Below are 27,682 nucleotides of genomic sequence, written 5' to 3' on the forward strand. Positions count from 1 at the left end.
GAAGAGGAGGGGCTGCTGATGAAGAGGAAGGGATGGTGATGAAGAGGAGGAGCTGCTGATGAAGAGGAGGAGCTGATGAAATGGAGGGGCTGGTGGTGAAGAGGAAGGGATGGTGATGAAGAGGAGGGGCTGCTAATAAAGAGGAGGGGCTGCTGATGAGGGCTTAAAGGGGAGGAGCTGATGATGAAAAGGAGATGCTGCTTATGAAGGGGAGGGGCTGGTGATGAAGGGGACGGCTGGTGATAAAGGGGAAGGGCTTCTGACAAAGAAGAGGAGATGGTGATGAAGGGGAGGAGCTGATGATGAAGAGGAGGAGCTGATGAACAGAAGGATCTGGTGATGAAAAGGTAGGGATGGTGATGAAGGGGAGGGGCTGTTGATGAAGAGGCGGTTAATGATGAAGAGGAGTTTGCTGATGAAGAGGAGGAGCTGATGAAGAGGAGGGGCTAATGATAAAGAGGAAGGGCTGCTATTGAAGAGGAGGAGCTGCTGAAATGGAGTGGCTGGTGATGAAGAGGAAGGGATGGTGATGAAGGGGAGGGGCTGCTGATAAATAGGAAAGGTTGTTGATGAAGAGGAGGCGCTGATGAAGAAGGGATGGTGATGAAGAGGAGGGGCTGATGACTAAGAGAAAGAATGGTGATGAAGGGTAGGAGCTGCTGATTAAGAGGAGCTTATGAAGAGGATGGGATGGTGATGAAGGGGAGGGACTGCAGAGAAAAAGGAGAGGCTGCTGATAAAGAGGAGGGGCTGCTGATGAAGAGGAGGAGCTGCTGATGAAGAGGAGGAGCTGCTGATGAAGAGGAGGGGCTGGTGATGAAGAGGAAGAGATGGTAATGAAGGGGAGGGGGTCCTGATGAAAAGGTTGCTGATGAAGAGGTGGAGCTGCTGATTAAGGGGAGGAGCTGATGATGAAGAGGAGGAGCTGATGAACAGCAATGGCTGGTGATGAAAAGGTAGGGATGGTTATGAAGGGGAGGGGCTGTTGATGAAGAGGAGGGGCTGGTGATGAAGAGGAGCCAATAAAGAGGACGGCTGGTGATGAAGGGGAGGGGCACTGATGAAGAGAAGGGGCTGGTAATGAAAAGGTAGGGATGGTAACAAAGGGGGGGGGGGCTGCTAATAAATAGGAAAGGTTGCTGATGAAGAGGAAGGGCTGATGAGGAAGACATGGTGATGAAGAGGAAGGGCTTTTGATGAAGAGAGAGAATGGTGATGAAAGATAGGAGCTGCTGATGAAGACGAGGGGCTGCTGACGAAGGCTTAAAGGGGAGGAGCTGATGATGAAGAGGGGATTGTGCTGATGAATAGGAGACGCTGCTTATAAAGAGGAGGGAATGCTAATGAAGAGGAGGGGTTGGTGATGAAGGGGAGGGGCTGCTGATTAAGAGATGCTGATGATGATGAAGAGGGGATGGTGATGAAAGGATAAAAAGGGGCAGCTGTTGAAGGCTGATGTAGAGGAGGGGCTGCTGATGAAGAGGAGCGGCTGCAGATGAAGAGGAGGGGCTGCTGACAAAGGCTTAAAGGGGAGGAGCTGATGATAAAGATGAGGGGCTGCTGATGATAAGGAGATGCTGCTGATGAAGAGGGGGGCTTGTGATGAAGGGGAGGGGCTGGTGATGAAGGGGATGTGCTGCTGATGAAGAGGACGGCTGGTGATGAAGGGGAAGGGCTTCTGACAAAGAGGAGGAGATGGTGATGAAGGGGAGGGGCTGCTGATGAAAATGAAAGGTTGTTGATGAAGAGACGGAGCTGCTGATGAAGGTGAGAAGCTGATGATGAAGAGGAGGAGCTGATGAACAGAAGGATCTGGTGATGAAAAGGTAGGGATGGTGATGAAGGGGAGGGGCTGTTGATGAAGAGGCGGTTAGTGATGAAGAGGAGTTTGCTGATAAAGAGGAGAGGTTGCTGATGAAGAGGAGGAGCTGATGAAGAGGAGGGGCTAATAATAAAGAGGAAGGGCTGCTATTGAAGAGGAGGAGCTGCTGAAATGGAGGGGCTGGTGATGAAGAGGAAGGGATGGTGATGAAGGGGAGGGGCTGCTGATAAAAAAGACAGGTTGCTGATGAAGAGGAGGTCCTGGTGATGAAGAGGAAGGGATGGTGACGAAGCGGAGGGGCTGCTGATAAATAGGAAAGGTTGTTGATGAAGAGGAGGGGCTGATGACTAAGAGAAAGAATGGTGATGAAGGGTAGGAGCTGCTGATGAAGAGGAGGAGCTTATAAGGAGGAAGGGATGGTGATGAAGAGGAGGGACTGCAGAGGAAAAGGAGAGGTTGCTGATAAAGAGGAGGGGCTGCTGATGAAGAGGAGGAGCTGCTGATGAAGGCTTAAAGGGGAGGAGCTGATGATGAAGAGGAGGGGCTGCTGATAAAGAGGAGATGCTGCTGATGAAGACGGGTTGCTGACGAAGACCTAAAGAAGAGGAGCTGATGATGAAGATATGCTCCTGATAAAAAAGGAGATGCTGCTGATCAAAAAGAGTAGATGGTCATAAAAGAATAAAGAGGAGGGGCAGCTGATGAAGAGGAGGGGCTGCTGATGAAGAGGAGCGGCTGCTGATGAAGACGAGGGGCTGCTGACGAAGGCTTAAAGGGGATGAGCTGATGATGAAGAGGAGACTGTGCTGATTAAAAGGAGATGCTGCTTATGAAGGGGAGGGGCTGGTGATGAAGGGGAGGGGCTGCTGATGAAGAAGAGGGGTTGGTGATGAAAGGATAACGACGAGCGGCTGCCGATGAAGACAAGGGGCTGCTGACGAAGACTTAAAGGGGAGGATCTAGGGATGTAGAAGAGGGGCTGCTGATGAAGAAGAGGGGATGGTGACGAACGGATAAAGTAGGGCAGCTGTTGAAGGCTAATGAAGAGGAGGGGCTGCTTTAAAGAGGAGCGGCTGCTGATGAAGAGGAGGAGATGCTGATGAAGGCTTAAAGGGGAGGGGCTGATGATGAAGAAGAGACTGTGCTGATGAAAAGGAGATGCTGCTTATGAAGAGGAAGGGCTGGTGATGAAGGGGAGGGGCTGGTGATGAAGAGGAGGGGCTGGTGATGAAAAGGATGTGCTGCTGATGAAGAGGACGGCTGGTGAAGGGGAGGGGCTTTTGACGAAGAGGAGGGGCTGGTGATGAAGAGGTAGAGATGGCGATGAAGGGAAGGAGCTGATGATGAAGAGGAGGAGCTGATGAACAGAAGGGGCTGGTGATGAAAAGGTAGGGATGGTGACGAAGGGGAAGGGCTGTTGATGAAAAGGCAGTTAGTGATGAAGAGGGAGGTTGCTGATGAAGAGGAGGAGCTGATGAAGGGGAGGGGCTAATGATAAAGAGGAGGGGCTGCTGATGAAGAGGAGGGGCTGTTGATAAATAGGAGGGGCTGCTGATGAAGAGGAGGGGCTGCTGATGAAGAGGAAGGGATGGTGATGAAGAGAAGGAGCTGCTGATGAAGAGGAGGAGCTGATGAAATGTAGGGGCTGGTGGTGAAGAGGAAGGGATGGTGATGAAGGGGAGATGCTGCTGATGAAGAGGAAGAGCTGCTGATGAAGAAGAGGGGTTGGTGATGAAAGAATAAAGAGGAGGGGCTGCTGATGAGGGCTTAAAGGGGAGGAGCTGATGATGAAGAGGAGGGGCTGCTGATAAAGAGGAGATGCTGCTGATGAAGACGGGTTGCTGACGAAGACTTAAAGGGGAGGAGCTGATGATGTAGAGGAGATGCTTCTGATCAAAAGGAGATGCTGCTTATGAAGAGAGGTTGGTGATGAAAGGATAACGAGGAGCGGCTGCTGACGAAGACTTAAAGGGGAGGAGCTAGGGATGTAGAGGAGGGGCTGCTGATGAAGGGAAGGGGATGGTGACGAACGGATAAAGTGGGGCAGCTGTTGAAGGCTAATGAAGAGGAGGGGCTGCTTTAAAGAGGAGCGGCGGCTGATGAAGAGGAGGGGCTGCTGATAAAGGCTTAAAGGGGAGGAGCTGATGTTGAAGAGGTGGGGCTGCTGACGAAGAGGAGATTGTGCTGATGAAAAGGAGATGCTGCTGATGAAGAGGAGGGGCTGGTGACGAAAGGATAAAGAAGAGGGGCTGCTCATGAAGGCATAATGGGGAGGAGCTGATGATGAAGAGGGGTTGGTGACAAATGAGAAAGAGGAGGGGCTGCTGATGAAGAGGAGGTGCTGATGATAAAGGCTTAAAGAGAAGGAGCTGATGATAAAGACGTGGGGCTGGTGATGAAAAGGAGGAGCTTCTGATGAAGAGGAGGGACTTGTGATGAAAGGGAGGGGCTGCTGATGAAGAGGGGGGCTGGTGATGAAGGAGAGGGGCTGCTGATGAAGAGGAGTAGATGGTCACGAAAGGATAAAGAATAGGGGCAGCTGATGAAGAGGAGGGGCTGCTGACGAAGGCTTAAAGGGGAGGAGCTGATGATGAAGAGGAAACTGCTGATGAAAAGGAGATGCTGCTTATGAAGAGGAAGGGCTTGTGATGAAGGGGAGGGGCTGGTGACGAAGAGGATGTGCTGCTGATGAAGAGGAAGGGCTTGTGATGAAGGGGAGGGGCTGGTGACGAAGAGGATGTGCTGCTGATGAAGAGGACGGCTGGTGATGATGGGGAAGGGCTTCTGACGAAGAGAAGGGGCTGGTGATGAAGAGAAAGAGATGGTGATGAAGAGGAGGGGCTGCTGATGAAGAGGCGGAGCTGCTGATGAAGGGGAGGAGCTGTTGATGAAGAGGCGGTTAGTGATGAAGAGGAGCTGCTGATGAAGAAGAGGGGCTGGTGATGAAGAGGAAGGGATGGTGATGAAGGGCAGGGGCTGGTGATGAAGAGGAGGGGCTGGTGATGAAGAGGAGCCGATAAAAAGGACGGCTGGTGATGAAGGGGAGGGGCTTCTGATGAAGAGGCGGGGCTGATGATGAAGAGGAAGAGATGGTGATGAAGAGGAGGGGCTGCTGATGAAAAGGAAAGGTTGCTGATGAAGAGGCGGAGCTGCTGATGAAGGGGAGGAGCTGATGATAAAGAGGAGGAGCTGATGAGGAGAAGGGGCTTGTGATGAAAAGGTAGGGATGGTGACAAGGGGGAGGGGCTGCTAATAAATAGGAAAGGTTACTGATGAAGAGGAGGTGCTGATGAGAAAGGCATGGTGATGAAGGGAAGGGGGTCATGATAAAGAGGAAGGGATGGTGATAAAATGGAGGGGCTGCTGATGAAGAGGAGGGGCTGCTGAGGAAGAGGAAGGAATGGTGATGAAGGGGAGGAGCTGCTGATGAAGAGGAAGGAATGGTGATGAAGGGGAGGAGCTGCTGATGAAGAGGAGGAGCTGATGAAATGGAGGGGCTGGTGGTGAAGAGGAAGGGATGGTGATGAAGGGGAGGGGCTGCTGATGAAGGGCAGGTGCTGCTGATGAAGAGGAAGAGCTGCTGATGACGAAGAGGGGTTGGTGATGAAAGAATAAAGAGGAGGGGCTGCTGATGAAGGCTTAAAGGGGAGGAGCTGATGATGAAGAGGAGGGGCTGCTGATAAAGAGGAGATGCTGCTGATGAAGACGGGTTGCTGATGAAGACTTAAAGGGGAGGAGCTGATGATGAAGAGGAGATGCTTCTTATGAAAAGGAGATGCTGCTTATGAAGAGGAAGGGCTGGTGATGAAGGGGAGGGGCTGCTGATGAAGAAGAGAGGTTGGTAATAAAAGGATAACGAGGAGCGGCTGTTGATGAAGACAAGGGGCTGCTGACGAAGACTTAAAGGGGAGGAGCAAGGGATGTAGAGGAGGGGCTGCTGATGAAGAAGAGATGTTGCTGATGAAAAGGAGGGGCTGCTGATTAAGAGATGGTGGTAGGGATGCTGGGATGGTGACAAAGGGGAGGGGCTGCTAATAAATAGGAAAGGTTGCTGATGATGAGGAGGTGCTGATGAAGGCATGGTGATGAAGAGGAGGGGCTGATGATGAAGAGAAAGAATGGTGATGAAGGGTAGGAGCTGCTGATCGAGAGGAGAAGCTGATGAAGAGGAAGGGATGGTGATAAAGGGGAGGGACTGCAGATAAAAAGGAGAGGTTGCTGATAAAGAGGAGGGGCTGCTGATGAAGAGAAGATTGTGCTGATGAAAAGGAGACGCTGCTGATGAAGAGGAGGAGCTGGTGATGAAGGGCAGGTGCTGCTGATGAAGAGGAAGAGCTACTGATGAAGAAGAGTAGATGGTCACTAAAGGATAAAGAGGAGGGGCAGCTGATGAAGGCTGATGAAAGGAGGGGTTGCTGATGAAGAGGAGGGGCTGCTGATGAAGGCATAAACGGGAGGAGTTGATGATGAGGAGGGGTTGGTGACAAAAGGATAAAGAGGAAGGGCTGCTGATGAAGAGGAGGTGCTGATGATAAAGGCTTAAAGGGGAGGAGCTGATGATAAAGATGAGGGGCTGGTGATGAAAAGGAGGAGCTTTTGATGAAGAGGGGCTGCTGATGAAAAGGAGATGCAGCTGATGAAGAGGCGGGGCTTGTGATGAAGGGGAGGGGTTGCTGATGAAGAGAGGGGCTGGTGATGAAGGGGAGGGGCTGCTATGAAGGGCAGGTGCTGATGATGAAGAGGAAGAGCTGCTGATGAAGAAGAAGGGTTGGTAATGAAGACTTAAAGGGGAGGAGCTGATGATGCTGATAAAAAGGAAATGCTGCTGATGAAGAAGAATAGATGGTCACGAAAGGATAAAGGGGCAGCTGATGAAGGCTGCTGAAGAGGAGGGGCTGCTGATGAAGAGGAGATGCTGCTGATCAAAAGGAGGGGCTGCTGACGAAGGCTTAAAGGGGAGGAGCTGATGTTGAAGATGAGGGGCTGGTGACGAAAGGATAAAGAGGAGGGGTGCTGATGAAGGCATAAAGGGAAGGAGCTGATGATGAAGAGGGGTTGGTGACAAAAGGATTAAGAGGAGGGGTGCTGATAAAGAGGAGGTGCTGATGATAAAGGGGAGGAGATGGTAGATGGTCACGAAAGGATAAAGAGGAGGGGCAGCTGATGAAGGCTGATGAAGAGGAGGAGCTGCTGATGAAGAGGAGCGGCTGCTGATGAAGAGGAGGAGCTGCTGACAAAGGCTTAAAGGGGAGGAGCTGATGATGAAGAGGAGACTGTGCTGATGAAAAGGAGATGCTGCTGATGAAGAGGAAGGGCTGGTGATGAAGGGGAGGGGCTGGTGATGAAGAGGAGGGGGTTCTGACGAAGAGGAGGGGCTGGTGATGAAGAGGAAGAGATGGCGATGAAGAGGAGGGGCTGCTGATGAAAAGAAAAGGTTGCTGATGAAGAGGCGGAGCTGCTGATGAAGGGGAGGAGCTGATGATGAAGAGGAGGAGCTGATGAACAGAAGGGGTGGGAAATGGAGGGGCTGCTGATGAAGAGGAAGGGCTGTTCATAAAGAGGAAGGGCTGCTGATGAAGAGGAGGAGCTGATGAAATGGAGGGGCTGATGATAAAGAGGAAGGGATGGTGATGAAGGGCAGGTGCTGTTGATGAAGAGGAAGAGCTGCTGATGAAGAAGTGGGGTTGGTGATGAAAGAATAAAGAGGAGGGGCTGCTGATGAAGGCTGATGAAGAGGAGGAGCTGCTGATGAAGAGGAGCGGCTGCTGATGAAGAGGAGGAGCTGCTGACAAAGGCTTAAAGGGGAGGAGCAGATGATGAAGAGGAGACTGTGCTGATGAAAAGGAGATGCTGCTTATGAAGAGGAAGGGCTGGTGGTGAAGGGGAGGGGCTGGTGATGAAGAGGAGGGGGTTCTGACGAAGAGGAGGAGCTGGTGATGAAGAGGAAGAGATGGCGATGAAGAGGAGGGGCTGCTGATGAAAAGAAAAGGTTGCTGATGAAGAGGCGGAGCTGCTGATGAAGGGGAGGAGCTGATGATGAAGAGGAGGAGCTGATGAACAGAAGGGGCGGGAAATGGAGGGGCTGCTGATGAAGAGGAAGGGCTGTTCATAAAGAGGAAGGGCTGCTGATGAAGAGGAGGAGCTGATGAAATGGAGGGGCTGATGATAAAGAGGAAGGGATGGTGATGAAGGGCAGGTGCTGTTGATGAAGAGGAAGAGCTGCTGATGAAGAAGTGGGGTTGGTGATGAAAGAATAAAGAGGAGGGGCTGCTGATGAAGGCTTAAAGGGGAGGAGTTGATGCAGAGGAGGGGCTGCTGATAAAGAGGAAATGCTGCTGATGAAGACGGGTTGGTGACGAAGACTTAAAGGGGAGGAGCTGATGATGAAGAGGAGATGCTGCTGATGAAAAGGAGATGCTGCTGATGAAGAAGAGTAGATGGTCACGAAAGGATAAAGAGGAGGGGCAGCTGATGATGGCTGATGAAGAGGAGGGGCTGCTGATGAAGAGGAGCAGCTGCTGATGAAGACGAGGAGCTGCTGACGAAGGCTTAAAGGGGAGGAGCTGATGATGAAAAGGAGATGCTGCTTATAAAGAGGAAGGGCTGGTGATGAAGGGGAGGGGCTGCTGATGATGAAGAGGGCTTGGTGACGAGAGGATAAAGAGGAGCGGCTGCTGACGAAGACTTAAAGGGGAGGAGCTAGGGATGTAGAGGAGGGGCTGCTGATGAAGAGGAGGGGCTCCTGATTAAGAGATGCTGCTAATAAAAGAGGAGGGGCTGCTGATGAAGAAGAGGGGATGGTGACGAACGGATAAAGAGGGGGCAGCTGTTGAAGGCTGATGAAGAGGAGGGGCTGCTTTGAAGAGGAGTGGCAGCTGATGAAGAGGAGGGGCTACTGATGAAGGCTTAAAGGGGAGAAGCTGATGATGAAGAGGAGATTGTGCTCATGAAAAGGAGATGCTGCTGATGAAGAGGGGCTGGTGACGAAAGGATAAAGAGGAGGGGCTGCTGATGAAGAGGAGGAGCTGATGATAAAGACGAGGGGCTGGTGATGAAAAGGAGGAGCTAATGATAAAGAAGAGGGGCTTGTGATGAAGGGGAGGGGCTGCTGATGAAGAGGAGATGCTGCTGACGAAGAGGAGGGGCTTGTGATTAAGGGGAGGGGCTGCTGATATAGAGAGGGGCTGGTGATGAAGGAGAGATGCTGCTGATGAACTGGAGGAGCTGCTGATGAAAGGATAAAGTGGAGGAGCTGGTGATGAAAGAATGGAGCTGCTAATGAAGGGATGAAGATGACCTGCTTATGAAGAGGAGGGGCTGCTGAAGGAATGAAAAAAAAGCAGTTGCAGAATCAAAAATTCAATAAAACAAAAGTGTACATTAAACTATCAGGACATGAGTTTGTTTTCACGCCCCAAAACAATAGTTTTCTGAAAAACATATTAATTACAACATAACAATTTTCAAAAAGTGATACAAAGTGATTTAAGCCGTATCCACTGAAACATATATGGACTGTTTCCACTTGAGCCTGAAATAATTTTTTTTTCAGGAAAAAAGTGTTCCTGCCTTTTGTTTGGTGCCGCCAGTGGCACAGAAATTGCTTACAGCAGCTTTAAGTATAATTGCATGTGTATGTATTTGTGCTTATGTGCTTTTGTGTCTGTTCTGATGTTGAAAGTCATCACTCTATACCTTGATTGTGTGAAATGTTACATCTTCAGAGTGACAGCTTTACAGTACCAGCTGACTGCTGTGGATGCATGCGATCTGGAACCCAATCTCCATGTGCTTCTTGAAATCCTGTTCATTTCTCTATCCTGCCAGCACAGAACAAGCATTTCTCTATTTTGTCTGAAAAGAAAAAAACACAATCTGAGGTATTTCTAGGTACAATTTAATCTCCTGAACAGCCTACAATACTCTGGTTCACACATTTTTTAAAAGACAGGTAAGATTGCAGTGGTGAGCGCTTCAGCTCAATTGCACCGCTGTCATCTCTGGTTTTCTGGATTGATGTTATGCTTTTAAGAAGCAAGATTCAGAAGCTTTATATATATGCAGTTGAACATTTGAGATTTGGTCCTAAAATTAAACTCAAACAACCTACACCCAAAAATAAAGTTGTTTCCTCTATATCAATGCATTTAAAAATAAATACTCAGCGGCTGAAAGATTTAATTGCAATCTTAGAGAAACAATTGAGCCATCAAGAAATTTCAGATTTTTCCCCTATAATTACCTGAACAGAATTAGATATGAAGGTGTGCCTATTTTAAAGTAGTCCATTTCCCACAACCTAGACAGATGCACCTGCATATCAAGAGCTCTTTCAAAAAACTTTCTGTCTTTGCCCTTGGCATTGATGGTCTGTTTTTCTAAATACCCCACTGTTCGTAACTGAGATGAGACATCAGCTGAAAAGGTGACTGGCACTTTGTAAGCAGCTCTGGTCCATCTGGTGAAATTGTGCATTTAATCCAATTTCAGCGGAGGTCTGAATTCATGTGTGAAAGCTGAAATGAGATGCACCCATTACATATACACAGAGGTTTGCCACTACAGACGTGAATGGCATGCAAAAGTGGCCTCGTGGCAGGGTACAATTAATTTCTATCAAATATTAAATTAGGATATTTTGTTTAGATTTCCAAAGAGCCACTAAATGTTACACAGGCAGCATGTGATTTGTAACCACTAAATGAAATGTGGTCATTATTTACTCACTCTAGCAGCATTTTCAAATCCATAATAATGTTTTATGCATGCCTCTTTTACAAGCTCAAGGCTGCACAAATACATAAGTTAAATATCTAAGGTTTTAAAGAATCAATATAATAATAACAGTTTGGTACATTAGAATGTGCCGTTTAATTTAGCTTCACTGAAGACACTCACTAAAAGTTTGTAACAACGTAATTAACGATGTAACAATAATTTAGGTAGCGCAAAATCTGTAAATTTAGAGCAAGAATCATTCATTCATTCATTTTCTTGTCGGCTTAGTCCCTTTATTTATCCGGGGTCCCACAGCGGAATGAACCACCAACTTATCCAGCAAGTTTTTACACAGCGGATGCTCTTCCTGCCGCAACCCATCTCTGGGAAAGAGCAAGAACCAATTAATGATATTTAAAAGACTATTTAAGAATCACAATGCAGCCAAAACATACTAGGTAATTGCTTTCTAAAATCTTCATACTTTGTCACAATAATTTTTGTCCAACCCCTTTGTCAGCATGAAGTTTTACATCATTCAAAATTTTGATTAAATTAATTAATTTAATAAGAACAAGTCAGAATAATGTGTTGTTTAATTTTGACATAAACACATTTGTTAAGCTAAACTATGATGATGATGCATCATTTCACTGTCATTTTGTCATTTTATTTACACAAATGTGATTTGAATCAATAAAGTATACCATTTGGTTGGTTTTAACATGCATTCAATGCATTGAAATAATTTTTAATAGTTGAATATGTTGTCTATAACCCACCCCTCCGACAAAAACAAAACTAATTGCAATAATAACAAAATACAGAAAATAGAAAAATACAAGTTCTCAAAAAGATTGTTTCATAAATTTGGTGCAAACACACTAAAACATTTTTAGATTTCTGTGAAACATAATAAGTTTACATTATGCTGCTCTTAATGGGTTTTAAACCACATAGAAGTGAGTAAATAAAAATCTAAAGATCATTTTTAAAGAATAGCTAAAGTGAAAAATATTTTTAGAGAAAATGTGCTCTGTATGTTTAAGAAAATGAGTTTACCAGTTATTGAAAACTCTTTCGGGGTCTTGCTGAGGAGAGTTCGCACTGAGGTTGGCCAATTCTGATGTAAGGACTGTTTGAGAAAGAGATGGAAAAAAACAGACATGGACAATATTGGTGAACAAACAATGTGGGGGCTTTGATACAGCATTGCGTCCCACATGGATTGAGTGTCGCAGACAGTACAGGAGAGCCTTGGGAGATGAGCACACATATCAAAATGCAGACACAAACACCTGGGCCCCACAAATATCACAGCGCCTGCCTCTTATCTGTCTTTCTGCCTGTCGCTAACGCTTGTCTATTTGCTGCATCTCTCAACATGTGCATTTATTAAAAAGAAAATTTTCATTTACTCACCCTCGTGTCATTCCAAACCTGTGTGCGGTAATTTATTCCTGAAGAGCACAATTTTGCAGGATTATTTCAGATCACAGTCATTTCCAAGATGTAAAAAACACAACAAATCTGTATTCAAATTGCATAATACCATATATAGTAAACTATGGTTCGAAGCTCTCTTTTTAAGTGTTCAGCAGCTGCAGGATCCCACTGAGATTAATAAGTGTCATGCAAAGAGCTGCACTTTCTGTAGCTGTAGGACACTCAGACGCCATATGCCAGAGAATAACAAGCTAATGAAATAAAGGGGAACGCAGACATGAATGCACAACGCATTTCTTCTTGCACACCAGCAAGAAAGTATGCAGTTGTTTGGGAAACACTTGTGGGTTTTTGATTTTCTTTTAAAGAAAATCAAGTGTGAAATGTCCAGTGTTGTCCCCAAATCAAATTACATGGATGCACACTGCCATCTAGTGGCAATGTTATTCATTAAAAATCTTTAACTGTGGTCACAGTGGCCCCTGTTGATTTAAAAGGATATTTCACATATTACAAATTCTGCAAAATCATTTGCTCTCCCTCAGGACAGTGACTAGTTGTAAAATAAATGGATATAAATTATTCACCAAATACTGGTGTATTGCAGTATTAAATTTAATTTAAATGAGAGCAATCTATGCGAGAAGCAATGACTGTTGAAGTCATCCCTACTGGTATGACAAATTTCTACAAAGTGTCTGTAGTTATTTACTGGTTCTCATGTCTTTACTTTAATGTTACTGAATATATCTGCATTATTTTGAATAAAAACAGCAATAAAGAAATATTATATAATGCTACAATTTAAAACAACTGTTTTCTGCTTAAATATATGCATAATTTAGTATTTATATAGACATCTTTTAAAAGCTAAATTATGCACAATGTTTTTACCAATATCAATCAATACTGGTTAAAATCCCTGTGTGACTATGCAATTATACATTTATACCAATTATACTTTTATCAGGCAAAGAAGCATATATGTTAACCTAATTGGCATTGATTACCAATTTTTTTAAAGTCATTAAAGTTCAAATGCCTTGTTATAACTCCCCCAAGTAACACTCCAGGGTTTTTCCAATAAGTGTTTCAACAAGTGCCCTATAAAAGGTTAAAATAACAGTAAACTAAATTAAGCAAAAACTAATTGCAAACTAACTAGTAGTTAATGTAATGTATAACTTATGCAACAATTTAGTAATTATTAAAGCTCTGTGCAACGTCCTAGTTGTCAAATGACCTTGTGGAGAAAGGAGTTGCTTAGTTATGCTTTCAGCGAAGTGAAAGTAAAGGGAAGAAACGAAAGTGTTGGGTATAGTGTAGGTTTCACAGTATCTTCAACAGTCGAGTGTCTCCACTGGGGATTGTTTACAGTCATGGCAGATGCTCTGTCTTTTTTGGAAGAGGATTTGTCATGCCTCATCTGCTGTGATGTCTTTACTGATCCAGTCACTCTGAAATGTAGCCACAGTTTGTGTGAGAATTGTCTCAAGAGTTTCTGGAAGACTCAAGATGTGCTGCAGTGTCCAGTCTGTCGGAAGGAATGCTCACCTGACGAGCCCACCAAGAGCCTGGCATTCAGAGCACTCTGCGAGTCCTTCAAGACGAGAAAACCCACAGCTGTTTCAGGAGACGTCTGTCCACAGCATAAGGAGACACTCAAACTCTTCTGCTTTGAGGACAAGCAGCCCATCTGTGTGGTCTGTTACACTTCAAAAAAGCATGAAAATCACAAGTGCTCCCCTGTCGAGGAGGCTGCTGGGAATTTAAAGGTATGAGGAGTTTTGAAATCTGATGTGGCCGACTTTTGACATCTTCAAGCTCATTATTAAAGAGTTTATCTTGTGATTCTAGGCGGATCTTAAGATGCAAATGGACAAGCTGCAGGTGACGCTTGATGACCTCAAGAAAACACATGAGAGCTGCATGGAACAGGCTGAAAATATAATGGTATTGTATGTGGTTAGTACTATAATAAAAATAACCAGGTCCTAAAGCTAACATTCTGCCACACCTGCCAATGGCTAGTTCATGTTTCACTTTACCTGATATAAAACTGAATGAGCATAACTTTGATAACACGCTGGCTCAGCGTTAATCATGCCAGCAGTATGACATGACAATATGGTGCCAATTTTATATTAAAATGTAGTTTTTTTTTCATATTAGCATATTATATATTCTAGCAGCATTAAAAAATGTGTTTAAACATGCCAAAAATTTGCTAAAGCATTCAAATCAATAGTTATTAATGTACAAATACAGACAACAATGCCTAAAGCTTGTTAACATCTTCGAGTCAGCAACATCATTGCACCAGATCTTGCAGATTTTGCAATGAGCTCAGTAGCTCAGGCGGTCTTTGGCTGTTGTTCGAACGTATTCAACCACATGCGTGTCTACAGTCTGTTTAGGGGGGTGGAGTGTTGCTGTTGGGGAAACCAAGATGCTGGCTCAACATTGTTAAGTCTGTCAGCCATTGTCTACTGGCACAACCCTATTACCTGTAAAGGAGCCATATTACTTTTCATTTAATGATAATATTTATTTGTTTACCGACTAGTTTGGGTTTTTCACAGTGGTGTTTTATGTTTTGGTCACATGGGCATACCTGGCACCTGCTAGCAAATAAAGGGCGCTCACACAGGTGTTACGAACATGAATGAGAGTGAGGTAGCCGTATTTGTTGTTGACCGCCACGGCACACACAACAACCCTTTATAACTACACGCTACAATGCAATAATCAGCCTTTGACGTCATGCTTAACAGGTATTCAACCTACAGATTGCTGTTTGTTATGTCATGTTTTAAGTTTATATAAAGTTTTGCTACAAACATCTTGGGCTCAGCATGTCTGTCTCAGCCACCAGCGTGTCACGAATCAAAGGACCCTCACTGCCTCTCTAGCCACTTAAGAAATCAGGAAGTCGCAATAACCTGCCTTCATTGTTTCTTCTTGTTTCCGCCATTACCTGCAAAGACATACAGGGAAGTTAAACAGTGTCATACGATGCACATTAACAAGTGACTCAGACTCACAGAACTTGCAAAGTGGAAGTGTTAATGGCTATGAGACTGAAAACATGTCAAAAGTCACACAACAGTAGATTATGTTTCATATTACATAATTAAAACCTAATGTTTGCAATAAGACAATCATGTTAAACTGCAAACCATAGTAACACTGTTTCACATATGAACTAAAGGTAACTATCACCAACGTGGCACTTGGTGAGTGTTAATTTTAGCACTGAGTATGATGATGTTAACAGAAATGATTAAGCCTTCTTACACCATTTCAGGAAAAAGAAGAAATCCAAATCAAGAAAGAATTTGAGAAGCTGCATCAGTTTCTCAAAGACGAGGAGGACAAATGGATCAAAGCATTGAAGAAACAAATAAAACCTCAAGATGGGAAATTTAAAGCCAGAATCAAGCATCTGTCCACACAGATAACAGATCTCTCTGAGAGGATGGCAGCCCTCTGGCAGGACATGGAAGCTGAAAACATCCCATTTCTCCAGGTACAGCCTAAACACTCAAAAACGCACACAACTCCAGGGATGAAAGTCAATCAGAGAGCTGTAATCTAGAGCAAACGTGTCTGATAATCAATGTTTGTGATGTTTACCTACCTACATGACTGAACACTAATAGCTTTTTATTTCTCATTCAGAATTACAGCGATACATTACAAAAGTGAGTCTTTTTCCAATTAGCATTCTGATTCTGATGCAGTAGCTTTTTCTCTCAAATGTAGCATTGTTTATGTACACAGACTCAAACACTCTTCGGTAGAAAAGAGACCCGCTGAAGCAGAGAAATATCAACACCATTCTCCTCAGACAATGATCTTCACCACCTGGGCTAGAATGCAGAACCTTGTGGAGCAGCGTAAGTAATCAAGTCTGCTTAGATTTTAATTACTTACCAAATGCTGCTCAAATTAAATGGTGTAATTTGTTTAAAAGGAACACACAATTCCTGCAGCTCTTTCTCATTTAGCTCATGATAACCAAAAGCTGGCAAGGGGGAAAGCGTTCGTTCTTAAACTGCATCTATTTCTATTTATTCAGTTAACAAACACCTTTGTTTAGTCTGACTTAAAATGAAGAACACAAATAAAGTCAAATAAAATGACAACATCGAGGTTTGGATAAGCATTTTTAAAAATATTATAAATGGTATTGAATTGTTTTTTTAAATTACAATACAATCACATTTTCTAAATATGATCGCAGTCATTATATAAAATCGCAATGGAGTTGACATTAAAGTGTCTTTAAAGGTCTTTTTGATTATTATCTTTTATTCATTGCGTACTGTAGCTCTTGGCGAACACTATATCTAAGTTTAAACAGATGAAAGTGAATGACAAATAAATGTGTGTTCTAACAGAGATGAATAATCATGAATAATAATTGATGGAAGCTGTAAAATGAATTTCTAACAATATGTCCTACATTTACGTACGTAATTTTAGTCATCGAGCAACATAATATTTTCAGCCATGGCAAATCTAAACGTGATTGGCCACTGTGCTCATATACTCTCAGCAGAAATGGTGGTCATTGTTATCATTCTCTTTACTTACCATTAAAAAAAAACATATCATTCGCTCAAGTGCTTGTGATGAACATTTAAATTTAATAAAATGTGATGTTTCATCAACATACTTGGGCTTGAATTGTCTTGATAAAATCCATGATAGTGCATACAATTGTGGATGACTGAGAAAGCCGTCTAACAATGGGTGTTTTCTGACACGTGGTTTAAACTGTAGACTAGGGGTGTCCAGGAGGGCCGGTGTCCTGCATAGTTTAGCTCCAACTTGCTTCAACACACCTGCCAGGAAGTTTCTAGTATACCTAGCGAGGGCTTGATTAGCTGGTTCAGGTGTATTTACTTAGAATTGGAGCTAAACTCTCCAGGATAACGGCCCTCCAGGATCGAGTTTGGACACCCCTGCTGTAGACCAATCACAACAAAACGGGCCATCTGACCAACCAGAATAGAGCAGGCTCTCAAAAATGAGAGGTTTAGAAAGAACAAATGTTAGACAATTGTTTAGGAATGCATTTGGTGAATATGAATGGTGATGTTTTAAACCGTGGAGGCAAACAAACATTTTGGAAGAATCAATAAAATAAACAAATAAATAGATTTGCCTTTAGAAACTTCTGTGTATCTCTGCAATGTAAATATGCAGCTATGTTTGAAAATAAATCTGTAACTCTTACTTACACTACAGTGCCACTACTGTAGTTAATGATTATCTGTGTTTACAGCTCCTGTGATTCTGGACCCGAACACAGCTTCCAGTAAGCAGTGGGTGTCAGCGGATTGCACAAGTGTTCAGTATGTCCTAAAGAAAGTGCACATGTGTGATAACCCAAAAAGGCTGTTTTTGGGAGTGCTGGCTTCACAAGGCTTCAATTCAGGTCTGCACTGCTGGGACGTAGAAGTAAGAGACAACAACCACTGGACACTGGGTGTAGTGGGTGAAACTGTGTATCGTAAAAGACTTTACAGAATGGATCCGAAGAGTCGTTTTTGGTGTTTTCGCTTTGTGGATGGCAAATTCAAGAAAGGTAACAATCCTGGCAAAGCAATCGATGAGAATAAGAGGCCAAATATCATCCGGGTTCAGTTGGACTTTGAGAAAGGAGAATTGAGATTCATTGACCCCTTCAGAAATAAAAATCTGTGCACCTTCACAGGTGGATTTCCGGAGAGAGTTTTCCCATATTTTTGTAGTGGAGATTTGGCAACACCACTGAATATATTCCCAGCAAATAAGGAAAAATTTTAAAACCACAACCAACATCATTTAATTTCATATGTTATAAGTATGATAGGACAGTAAATCATATCACATTTTAATAAAAAAGAGCTGGATCAAATGTGATGTCCTTATAAGTTTAAGTGTCAGGTCTTAATTATTTCAATAGCGCTTTCACGATGTAGACTGTGTCAAAGCGGAAGAAAATTTATTTTAAAAATGTCATGCGAAATGTAGCTTATTAGGCATTTCGATTAATCATGCAGTATTTCAATATATTCAGTGCAGCCTTTACTATAAGGCAGATTGTAATGTAATAATTACCTGTGTAAGGAACAATAAAGACCTCTTTGTTGTATCAATGATGTGATATTATTGGATTTTATTCATGTATAGTGGAGGATGACACATACCTGCTCTGATGAAACTCTCAGGCCATTAAGACAAGCAAAACTGTCATGGATATGCCTACCCGAGGGTGTGTAACCAGCTTCGTATTCTCCAAGGGCTGCTGAGACTGAGCAGTTTATCCAGCGACTCTAGGAGAACATCACAGCATCTGTTAAGGATTTTTATCTCAATCATCATTCATAAAAGAACTGTATTAATCAGTCTAACTACTAATAAGATGTATCTGTTGTTATACAAATGTTAGAAAACAAGTTTTTTCTGAAGGGGAAACAACAGCAACTCAAGCAGCATTTGGTAACGCTTTATAATCAGGTTGTATTAGTTCATGTTAGTCAGTCACAGCTACCACAAATGATAGACCCCAAATGATGCTCAAGCACTGGTCATGTTTTTAATTACATTTAATGTTAGCCTTTTTAATTAAGATAATGTTTTACTTGACAAAAATAATGCAAAATGTGTTTGTTACAAGTAGCAAATATTTTATGATCAAGACACCACCTCTGTCTCATTTTAAGCCAGGACCAAAATAAAAACTGGTTTATGTATTTACTTACATGAACAAACAATTTATTTCTAAACAATAAATGAAAAGTAAGTTTATTGCATTAATTATTAATCTTTATTAACATTAGTTAATGAAAATGAAGTTGTTGTTATTTTATGAAATACAAGTTCATATTTGGATTTTACATATATAAAATGTCATATATGCAACATATATTTCGAAATATTGATTTATCAATCATTGGAATTACAAATATGTGCATATATGTTCAAATATATTAGTTATAATTGTATATATGTATTCATATATGGCCATATATGAATACACACACACACACACACACGTATACATGTGTGTGTGTTTGTCTGTGTAATTATAAATATACTGCCTTTTATATACCTAAAATTTAAATATGAACTAGTAAGTCATATATTATTTGCATATTTTCCATGTATCAGATTTCTATATGCATTATTAATACATTAGTACATGTTAAACTATGATTAATAAATTATTTAATAAATAATTTAACAAATTAATTTATGTTATACACTGACTAGTAATAAGTAATGAAACTTAATTGTAAAGCATTTATTACGGCATATACAACGGGATATTCATAATATATAACTATCTGTAACTGTTTAATTTAATATATACGGTAGGGCATAATGAAGAGTAACTTAATAAATTATTATTTAATAAAGTGTGTGGTAGTAACTTAAGTTTCGCTGGATAACGTTAATCTTACCGACGTTAAACAGGTTGGGTAGAGAAAAAACGCATACAAATATCCTTTAGACATTCATAAATCTAAATCACACAGTTTATAGTCTGAAGCTTATGAATAATATTTAATAACTTTATAAAACTCCGGTTTTATGATAAAGTTGTCGTCAGGCAGTAAGTTAGATAACGTTAACTTACCTCAGAAAAACGCGCCGGTCACCTCACAAACTACATTAACCATTACTGGATGTGATATTGATAACTTTTAATATTCATTATACACGCAAACTTCATAAATTTCATAATGAAATGCTTAAAAAAGCGTGCCTTAATAACTGACGTTTAAGGTTAGCTTACCCGGCCGAAAGAACGGAAAGAATGCTTCCTAGAAACATACTGAAATGTTATTCACAAAGTTTACATTATCAAGTTTCAGAATAGTATATACCTTTATAAAAGTAACGTTACCGTTTTGTAATAAATTGTCGTCAGGCAACAGCTAACGTTAACTAGCTTAACGTTACGTTACCTCAGAAAGCGCGCCAGTCACGTTATCCATCAAACTAACGCTAGTCGAGCAACATTAAACGGGAAAATTTACCGTCAAAATACTACCTATAGACATACTGAAATGTTATTCACACAGTTTAGAGTCTGAATTTTGAGAACAATATTCCACAACTTTATGAAAGTCCCGTTTTATAATAAATTTCTCGACAGGCAACAGCTAACTAACTTACCTCAGAAGGCGCGCCAGTCTCGTCAGTCAGAGGACTAACGTTAAGGTTAAGCTAGTCGAGCAACATTGAACGGAAAACCTAACCGTCAGAATTATACCTAAAGACATACTGAAACGTTATCCGCACAGTTTACAGTCTCAAGTTTTAAGAATGTATTTCATAACTTTATGAAACTCCCGTTTTATATTTCTCGTCAGGCAACTGCTAACCAATTTACGTTACCTCAGAGAGCGCGCCAGTCAGAAAACTAACGCTAGTCGAGCAACATTGAACGGATAACTTTACCGTCAAAAAATTACTTGTAGACGTACTGAAATGTTATTCGCACAGTTTATAGTCTTAATTTTCAGAATGATATTTCATAACTTCATGAAAGTACTGTTTTATAATTCATTTTTCGTCAGGGAACAGCTAATTAACTTACCTGTGAGAACGCGTCAGTCAATTCAGTCTGACGTGTACGCGCAGTCTTTTGGCGCCACCGTGAGTGCGCGTGCTTTATAAAAAAAATAATTAAAAATAAATTTCTTGAATATAATTAGTAAAATGAACAAAAACCAAATAAATTTCATTTAAAAATGTTGTATAATAGTTTAACTAGGTAAACTGGTTGATATGCAGACATGATAGGTTTAACTTACAGCTAATTAGTTTGATAAACAATATTATATAAATAATATAATTATAAACAATATAAAAAAATAATTTTACTACATGCAGTACGTTTTAAAAGGAAAATATTTGTATCACTTATGAGAAAAATACAACTGATCAGAAAGAAATGATCTCAATCTATGAGAAAGATGCAGCTTGAAAGCTAAATCCTTTGGCTGAGAAATGTGTAGCAGGTTTTTAATTATCCAGCTTTAGTCACACAGTCAGGATCCAAAGTAATGCATTCATTTTGTAAATATTTATGACCTTTAATAACTGTATTTCTATTAACAGTGTCATCAAAAATACAGTTTGTGCAAACAGGTTATTGATTTAAAATGAAAACAAAATGTTTTACTTTATATATATATATATAGACACACAACATATGATAAACACCAACACACATATCAATCATATCAATAGGAATACACACTGAACAGGAACAAATGTGCTTGAACTTCCCTTCTCTGTGATGTAAACACTCTTCTGACACTCAGACACTATTTACAGTACAGCAACATATTAAGGCAACGTTCACAATCCATGCAGCAGCGGTAAACAACCAGAAGTGTGTGTCCGTTTTGAAAGGTTAATACGAGGGGACGAGAGAGAAGAATCCAGCGTTCTTCTTCATTGATTAGCATGCAATGTATTTTCTCAGGGATTTTTGGTGAGCAGATATGAAGTTAAAACAGAAAGTGTTAAAACCATCAAAAATACATCAACATCATCTGAATTTAAAATCTAAATCTTATGAAAATACATTTAGAGCACATCACCTTCATATCAAAAGAGGGAAAATGAATGAATTATATTGTACACAAAGAAAATTAACTTAAAAATTCCAATTATCTCTAATGCATCTAGTACAAAGTAGTGCAAGTCATAAAACTATCGTTATTACATTATTTTGTTTTTGCTCGTAATTAATTAATTTTCTTGATGCAAAATATAATTTTTTTAGTTTTAGTGGTGAAATGTTCTGAACACTCTCCCTAACCACATACTCTTTAGATCCATCAGAACAGCACAGAAAATATCATAAGTATCCTAAATATAATCTGTCAGTGTAAGAACAAACCTCGGTTTCTTTTCTATTGGTTCGTTAAGCATAAATCCAGCTTCTCTTTTCAGAAAAAAAGAGGATCTTGTCAGTTATTCCAGGTAGTAAAAGATTAGATGAAGCATTTGCCTTGTACAACAGTTAATTTGGTCTCTTTTGTTTAATTTGTTGAAATGGAGTACAAGTCCTCTTGCTCTGGTGTGAATTGTAGGACAGATGAGGTGACCTGAGCATGAGAGGCTTGTGTGTGTGTGTGTGTACTGGTTTGGTGGTTTACAAGGACAGAAATTTGTATATTGACATGGGTAAACCTTAGTTGTACTCTATTATTTTGTTTACAAAGACATGCCTTGTGTCCTTGTAATTCAATATGCTTTAGAATTATACTTTATGGGGTCTTTTCACATTCAAATATTGCCACAGGTTTGCTCTGAGGGTTGGGTTTAGGGCAGGGGTGTCAAACTCAGTTCCTGGAGGGCCGCAGCCCTGCAGTTTAGTTCCAACCATGTTCCAACACACTTACCTGTAGGCTTCAAACAAGCTTGAATGAATTAGTTTAATCAGGTGTATTTAATTTGGGTTGGAACTAAACTGTGCAGAGCTGCGGCCCTCCTGGAACTGAGTTTGACACCTGTGGTTTAGGCGTTGAGCCATATAGTAAGCATTTTTAATGTATAAAATACATCACACCTACAAAGTGTCCTCGTTAACCACCACACGGCAAAATATACTTTTCTTACTTAGATTTTCTGTCTTGTTTCTAGTCCAGATATCTGAAAATTCTTAAATCAAGAAGCTTTTTATAGACAAGTAAAACACATTGTCTTACTTTAAGAAATAATATGCCAAAATTAAGTGAGTTTTACCTTAAAACAAGCTAAATAATCTACAAATGGGTTGAGCTAAAAAAAAACTTATTTTAAAAGGAATAACACGAATATCTGGCATATTATTTCTGAAAACAAGACAGTATTTTTTGCTTGTCTAGAAAATGCTTCTTGATTTAAGAATTGTTAGATATTTGGAGTAGAAAAAATTAAATATCTAAGTAAGAAAAGCATTTTTGTAGTGCATTATACCAACATGTGTGGTGTGTATGTATACATGTGTGTGTGTCTCAGGGTCACTCGCAGGCCAGCTTGCTGTCGAAGCTGGACAGGCCGATGGCGAAGGCCTGCAGGGCACACATGGGGTAGTTATAGTCCAGAGTGAAGATGTCCTCCGCCACACGGCCAAACTGCATCACGATGTAGTCCGCTGAAGACACAGCAACACGCAATCAAACAACCGTACAGATGCAGCAGTGTAACAACACTCAAATTAAATTTGGATTGTGGGACAAAATTTAAATGCTTTCATAAGGCAATTATATATGGCAATATGTAGCTGCTTTTTCACTGTGTGAAACTAAATTGCTCATGGTGAGTGAGTGTATGGGTGTTTTCCAGTGCTGGGTTGCAGCTGGAAGGGCATCAGCTGCATAAAGCATATGCTTAAGTAAGTGGTGGCTCATTCTACTGTAGCGATAAATCAGGGACAGGATAGTAAATGACTGAGATTTGATGTCTCATATTATAAATCCAATGATGCTGGTAATGATGATTCTCTTGGACCAATCAGAGAACAGCAGCGTGTATAAGCCACGTTTTGGTAATCAGCTTGCTTGAAAGCTTACCCATAGAAAACTCTCTAAAAGTGAGATGTTTTGAAACGAACCCTGCAGTGGAACAGTGCCTTATGCATACAGTAACTTACGGTCATTGTCGTGGACGATCTGGAAGTTCTTGACGGAGGCCTGAGTGACTCTGCCGTGGAAGTTCAGCACGTAAGACTGTGTGTCATCGTTCCACACCGGCGCTTTATTATGCAGCTCGATGAGGTTCTCCAGCGAATGATTCTGCCATTTACTCAGCAGAGACTCCTGCTCCTGAAACACACACACACACACACACACATGCATGTTAATACATCATTATTTTTTTGCAAAATGTGCACAAAATTTAAAGAAGCTTGCCATTTGATTTTGGCTGCCAGAATAGTTTGCAGCTTTATATTAAATAACAATTTAATTGCATTTATAAAGTGTGTATGTGCATTTGCAATTGGTGTGAAAAAAAAACCCAAGTTGTCTCACTGACATTGCATGGGGCTCGACTTTAGACACATCATGTGACATGAATACATGATGAAATGTATTTTGTTTGAAGAATTGTTGTAAGAGTATGAAACTCAAAAGGCAATATACATTCAGCCACAGAAAATCAACACAAAGAAATGCCACAAACATTTCTACAAATTATGAAAAAAGGGAACGCAAAAATGTAGGCTGCACTGATCAGAAAGAGAGGCTGGTTGAGCAGTGAGCAAACAAAAACTAGACAGTATTTTAATAGGTGCAGCACTGTAACTGCATTTGTTTGCCAGTTGACAAGTGGGAAAGAAATAAAACGGTAGTGGAAAATAGCTGAACCATGTCAACAGGCAAAGCAAGTTCATGCATCACACCCAGTGCAAGCTCATGATGAGCATCTGATTGACACACATACACACATTCAATGAACATCTAAATGACACTCACAGAGGCAGGCCGAACCGGGACCCGCTCAAAACTCATGTTCATGCCAGGAATGATCACAGTCATCTTCCGCGGCCCTTTAAAACCCAGAACATTGGTCTCCTGTAAAACAAACACACACACAAACACTCAACAGTGAAAAATGGCCAAATAAATAGAAAGAGAAAGCCATTTAAATGATCAATTAAATAAAGAATTTAGCATTATATTATAAAATCATTATAATAAATTACAATTTATGAATTAAATAAAAGAAACAGCAAGAGAAGAGTCACACACTTAGTGTTAATTTTGTTGACTAGTCATATTTGTCACATTATTCGTCAAGAGTGCTGGATCTACTAAGTTGCAAAGTAACAAGCTACTGTCATTAAATAATGCTTTCACTGAAAAGGTATAGCAAGGGGTTACTTTTCATTTTTAGGTCATTTAATTACAGTTACTTGCCTAAAATACTGTACATAAATTCAACAGTTCTGCATAAATCAAAGTCATTGCATTTGTATTAATTTTAATATTTATTTGATCATTTATTAATGTATTTTACCTAACTACCCTAGTTAAGCCTTTAAATGTCACTTTAAGCTGAATACTAGTATCTTGAATCATATCTAGTCAAATATTATGTGCTTTCATCATGGCAAAGATAAAATAAATCAGCTATTGGAAATTAGGTATTAAAACTATTGTCTTAAATAATGTGCTGAAAACATCTTCTCTTCGTTAAATATCCTAAAGAATAGAAGTTTCGGGAATAAATGCTTATATTTATATCAGGAGTATACGCTTGATTAATGTATTACAATTTAACTAAACCTGAAGATTGTAAATCTCATGAATTCAAGTCAACTAAAACTTGGGTAAAACTAAGCCGTTCTAGACGACTAAAGATTTAACTGACTAGAATTTCATCTACGTTAAGCTGCTTTGATATGATCTACATTGTAAAAAGCTGTATAGAAATAAAGATGAATTGAATTAAAGTGTGCAGTTGGACTGACGTAGCATATGGCGGCGAGCTCCTGTCGTGTGTTTGTCTCCTCCAGCAGCGCACCAGGGTTTTTAGATGGGTTTGTGCCGTTATCATACACTGTAAACTTGGTTCCCATCAGATTAGACCTGCAGTCAACAGAGAACAGCATGAAGATGAAGGATCCGCAGAGTTTAAGATGAATTTAAAAGGTGTGTACCATGTCCAGAATAATTAACTGCACAGCAATATTGTAGTTTGCACTTTTTTTGCAATAACTCATTAGAATTTAAATATTTAAATGCATTATCTTTATATTCCTTAAGATGTTTGGTGACCAAACTTGTATTTTAATGAATGCAACTGTTTGATAAAACTGTTTTGTTTTAATGCATTAAAATATATTGTCTATATTGACCGAGAAATTAATAAAAATATTTACTATAAAAAAATTTAGGTGTATATATATATATATATATATATATATATATATATATATATATATATATATATATATATATATATATATATATATATATATATATATATATATATAATACAGAGTCCAACTCAAATATTTTTTTATTGCACATATCAGGAAACATTTTAGTTGTTTATTATAATTGAGGATTAAATTGAATAATTTTTTTAATTATTATTTATAGTTTACCCTAATCAAATCTTTATTATTAAATAATCATTTCTAATAATATTACTTAATTAGAATTTTCTTGGAAAGATTTACTTATTTTAAACCAGTTACACTTTTTTATCCATTTTACATTAATACTTTTGCATGATTTACACTCATCTCATATTAGTCTCTAGTTTTATGTTAAAATTAAAATGTCCTTTTAAATATTGAATGTTATTGAATGTCTTGTTTATGTGCTTTCATTCTAAATGCAGTATTGGTGGTGCACGGAAATAGTGTTGTGTGGTAAATGACTGAATGTGTCAAATGCAATCAATAGATCTTGACCTTATTGAGCAGGAAAGCTCCATGCCTGCGGTCTGATCTCTAGTTCACAGCACTAAATCATTCAGAGATGAGCGCAAATAAGCAGAGAAAAGCTGATGATTGACCTGAGTTTCCCGATGAAGCTCTCGCCCTCGCGGGACAGATCTGTGGCGTCTACAGAGATCAGATAGTTGGATGTTTTGCTCTTTTTCCTCTTGCGTCCCGCCAATAGAAACACCTGATGAGAGATGGAGATTTTACTGAACCAAGTGTAATTGGAAAGGAAAATGACCTTTGAATGTCAAATGTCATTTGAAATAGCTAAATGTCTTTTTTCAAAGTATAATCTAACTTTGGTTAAAACTATACAATTTAATTGAATCCAAATCAAAAATACTTATTGTGATTCAGAAAAACATTCTCACAAAGGAATAATATTGTTTAATATAGAGACACAGACAAATATATAATCTTATTTAACCTTAGATCAAGGTATGATCTTGCTTTGGATAAACCTAAAACATTACAGTAATTTGACACAGCTAAGTTTATAAATGTTTTGACTTGGTTAAAAATAAAAAATGCAATTTAATATTAATAAAAATATTTATTCTGCCAAAGGAAAAAAATGAATAGACTCAAATGTAAAATATTGGTTTTACAGATGATGAATTAACTGAAATATTTTGGTTTAACTTAAAAGTAATTGCATATAAACTATAATACAGACCCCTCGATTTTCACAATTTTTTTTGTGATTTTCTGAGATAAAGATGACTGATTTTGTGGTGGTAATTCGCAGAAAATTGCGGAAAATTTTGCAATTAAAAAACTTATATAAATATATGACACAAATCACAAAATAAAGCTTCTTTGTTTTGTTCTCTTGTCAAGACAGTAGGGATTAAGCCAAAGGAAGGTTGTATAACTTTTAATTTTATCCACAATTTTTTTTTTCGCTCAGATTTCACTCCCTGGAGCATCTGACATCATGTACCTCACTCAGGACTTGCGTTAGGGATTCCCCTTACTGTAAAACACCTAAAACTCGGATTGCCGTAAAACTTGTCAATGGCAGGGAGGTGTTTTCTCTCATAACTGCAGGGAAAGAGTATAAAAAAAAATATCTATTTGACGCAGATCATAATATCAGCTAATATAATAGATGTAAAGCAAAATAAAGTCCTTCAATTTTGGTCACGTCCAGCGGCCGTCATCCTTGAACCAGTCTCCATCATTGTAAGCTGCTTGCTTTTCTGACTGTTCCATTGCTCTGTTTGTTAGATGTTTCCCAC

At 40.3% G+C, this 27,682-nt stretch overlaps 2 protein-coding genes across 10 annotated transcripts in view; one reads left to right on the top strand and one right to left on the bottom strand.

Moving 5' to 3' along the window:
* Window positions 1-13,224: 13,224 nt before the first annotated feature.
* On the top strand, window positions 13,225-18,133 carry trim35-14 (tripartite motif containing 35-14). Of its 2 annotated transcripts, XM_001344987.8 has the most exons (6): window positions 13,225-13,761; window positions 13,844-13,939; window positions 15,294-15,515; window positions 15,668-15,690; window positions 15,770-15,885; window positions 17,280-18,133. In XM_001344987.8, exons 1-6 carry the CDS (start codon window positions 13,225-13,227, stop codon window positions 17,801-17,803), a joined length of 1,518 nt encoding a protein of 505 aa, XP_001345023.2. In that variant the 3' UTR covers window positions 17,804-18,133. The 2 variants fall into 2 exon arrangements, 1 of the variants encoding a protein (XP_001345023.2); XR_012401691.1 differs by lacking the exon at window positions 15,668-15,690 and having other exon boundaries at window positions 15,752-15,885.
* A 2,930-nt stretch (window positions 18,134-21,063) lies between these two features.
* The window catches only part of tulp3 (TUB like protein 3), a 28,018-nt gene continuing 21,399 nt past the window's right edge, over window positions 21,064-27,682 (bottom strand). For 3 of the 8 annotated variants that reach the window (XR_011011405.1, XR_012401687.1, XR_012401689.1), the window contains 6 exons: window positions 26,513-26,625; window positions 25,458-25,575; window positions 24,460-24,558; window positions 23,637-23,808; window positions 22,513-23,138; window positions 21,064-22,351 (listed from right to left, as the gene is read on the bottom strand). Coding sequence is in view for 3 of the 8 variants with exons in the window: in XM_689489.9 (XP_694581.5) it covers window positions 23,005-23,138; window positions 23,637-23,808; window positions 24,460-24,558; window positions 25,458-25,575; window positions 26,513-26,625 (636 nt within the window). In the remaining 5 variants the exon portion in view is untranslated. Of the gene's footprint in view, window positions 23,139-23,636; window positions 23,809-24,459; window positions 24,559-25,457; window positions 25,576-26,512; window positions 26,626-27,682 lie in introns of all 8 variants that reach the window. The other 5 variants (XM_689489.9, XM_005164458.6, XM_073946842.1 and 2 more) reach the window with 2 other exon arrangements.

The sequence above is a fragment of the Danio rerio genome, chromosome 4, assembly GCF_049306965.1.
Source record: "Danio rerio strain Tuebingen ecotype United States chromosome 4, GRCz12tu, whole genome shotgun sequence".
Classification (NCBI taxonomy): domain Eukaryota; kingdom Metazoa; phylum Chordata; class Actinopteri; order Cypriniformes; family Danionidae; genus Danio; species Danio rerio.

Excerpts from the sequence above, each read along its gene's own strand:
- trim35-14 (XM_001344987.8), top strand. The coding sequence starts at position 13,225 with ATGACCTTGTGGAGAAAGGAGTTGCTTAGTTATGCTTTCAGCGAAGTG. Across the intron at positions 15,516-15,667 it reads AAAACATCCCATTTCTCCAG|AATTACAGCGATACATTACA; the intron begins GTACAGCCTAAA and ends TTTCTCATTCAG. Across the intron at positions 15,886-17,279 it reads GCAGAACCTTGTGGAGCAGC|CTCCTGTGATTCTGGACCCG; the intron begins GTAAGTAATCAA and ends CTGTGTTTACAG.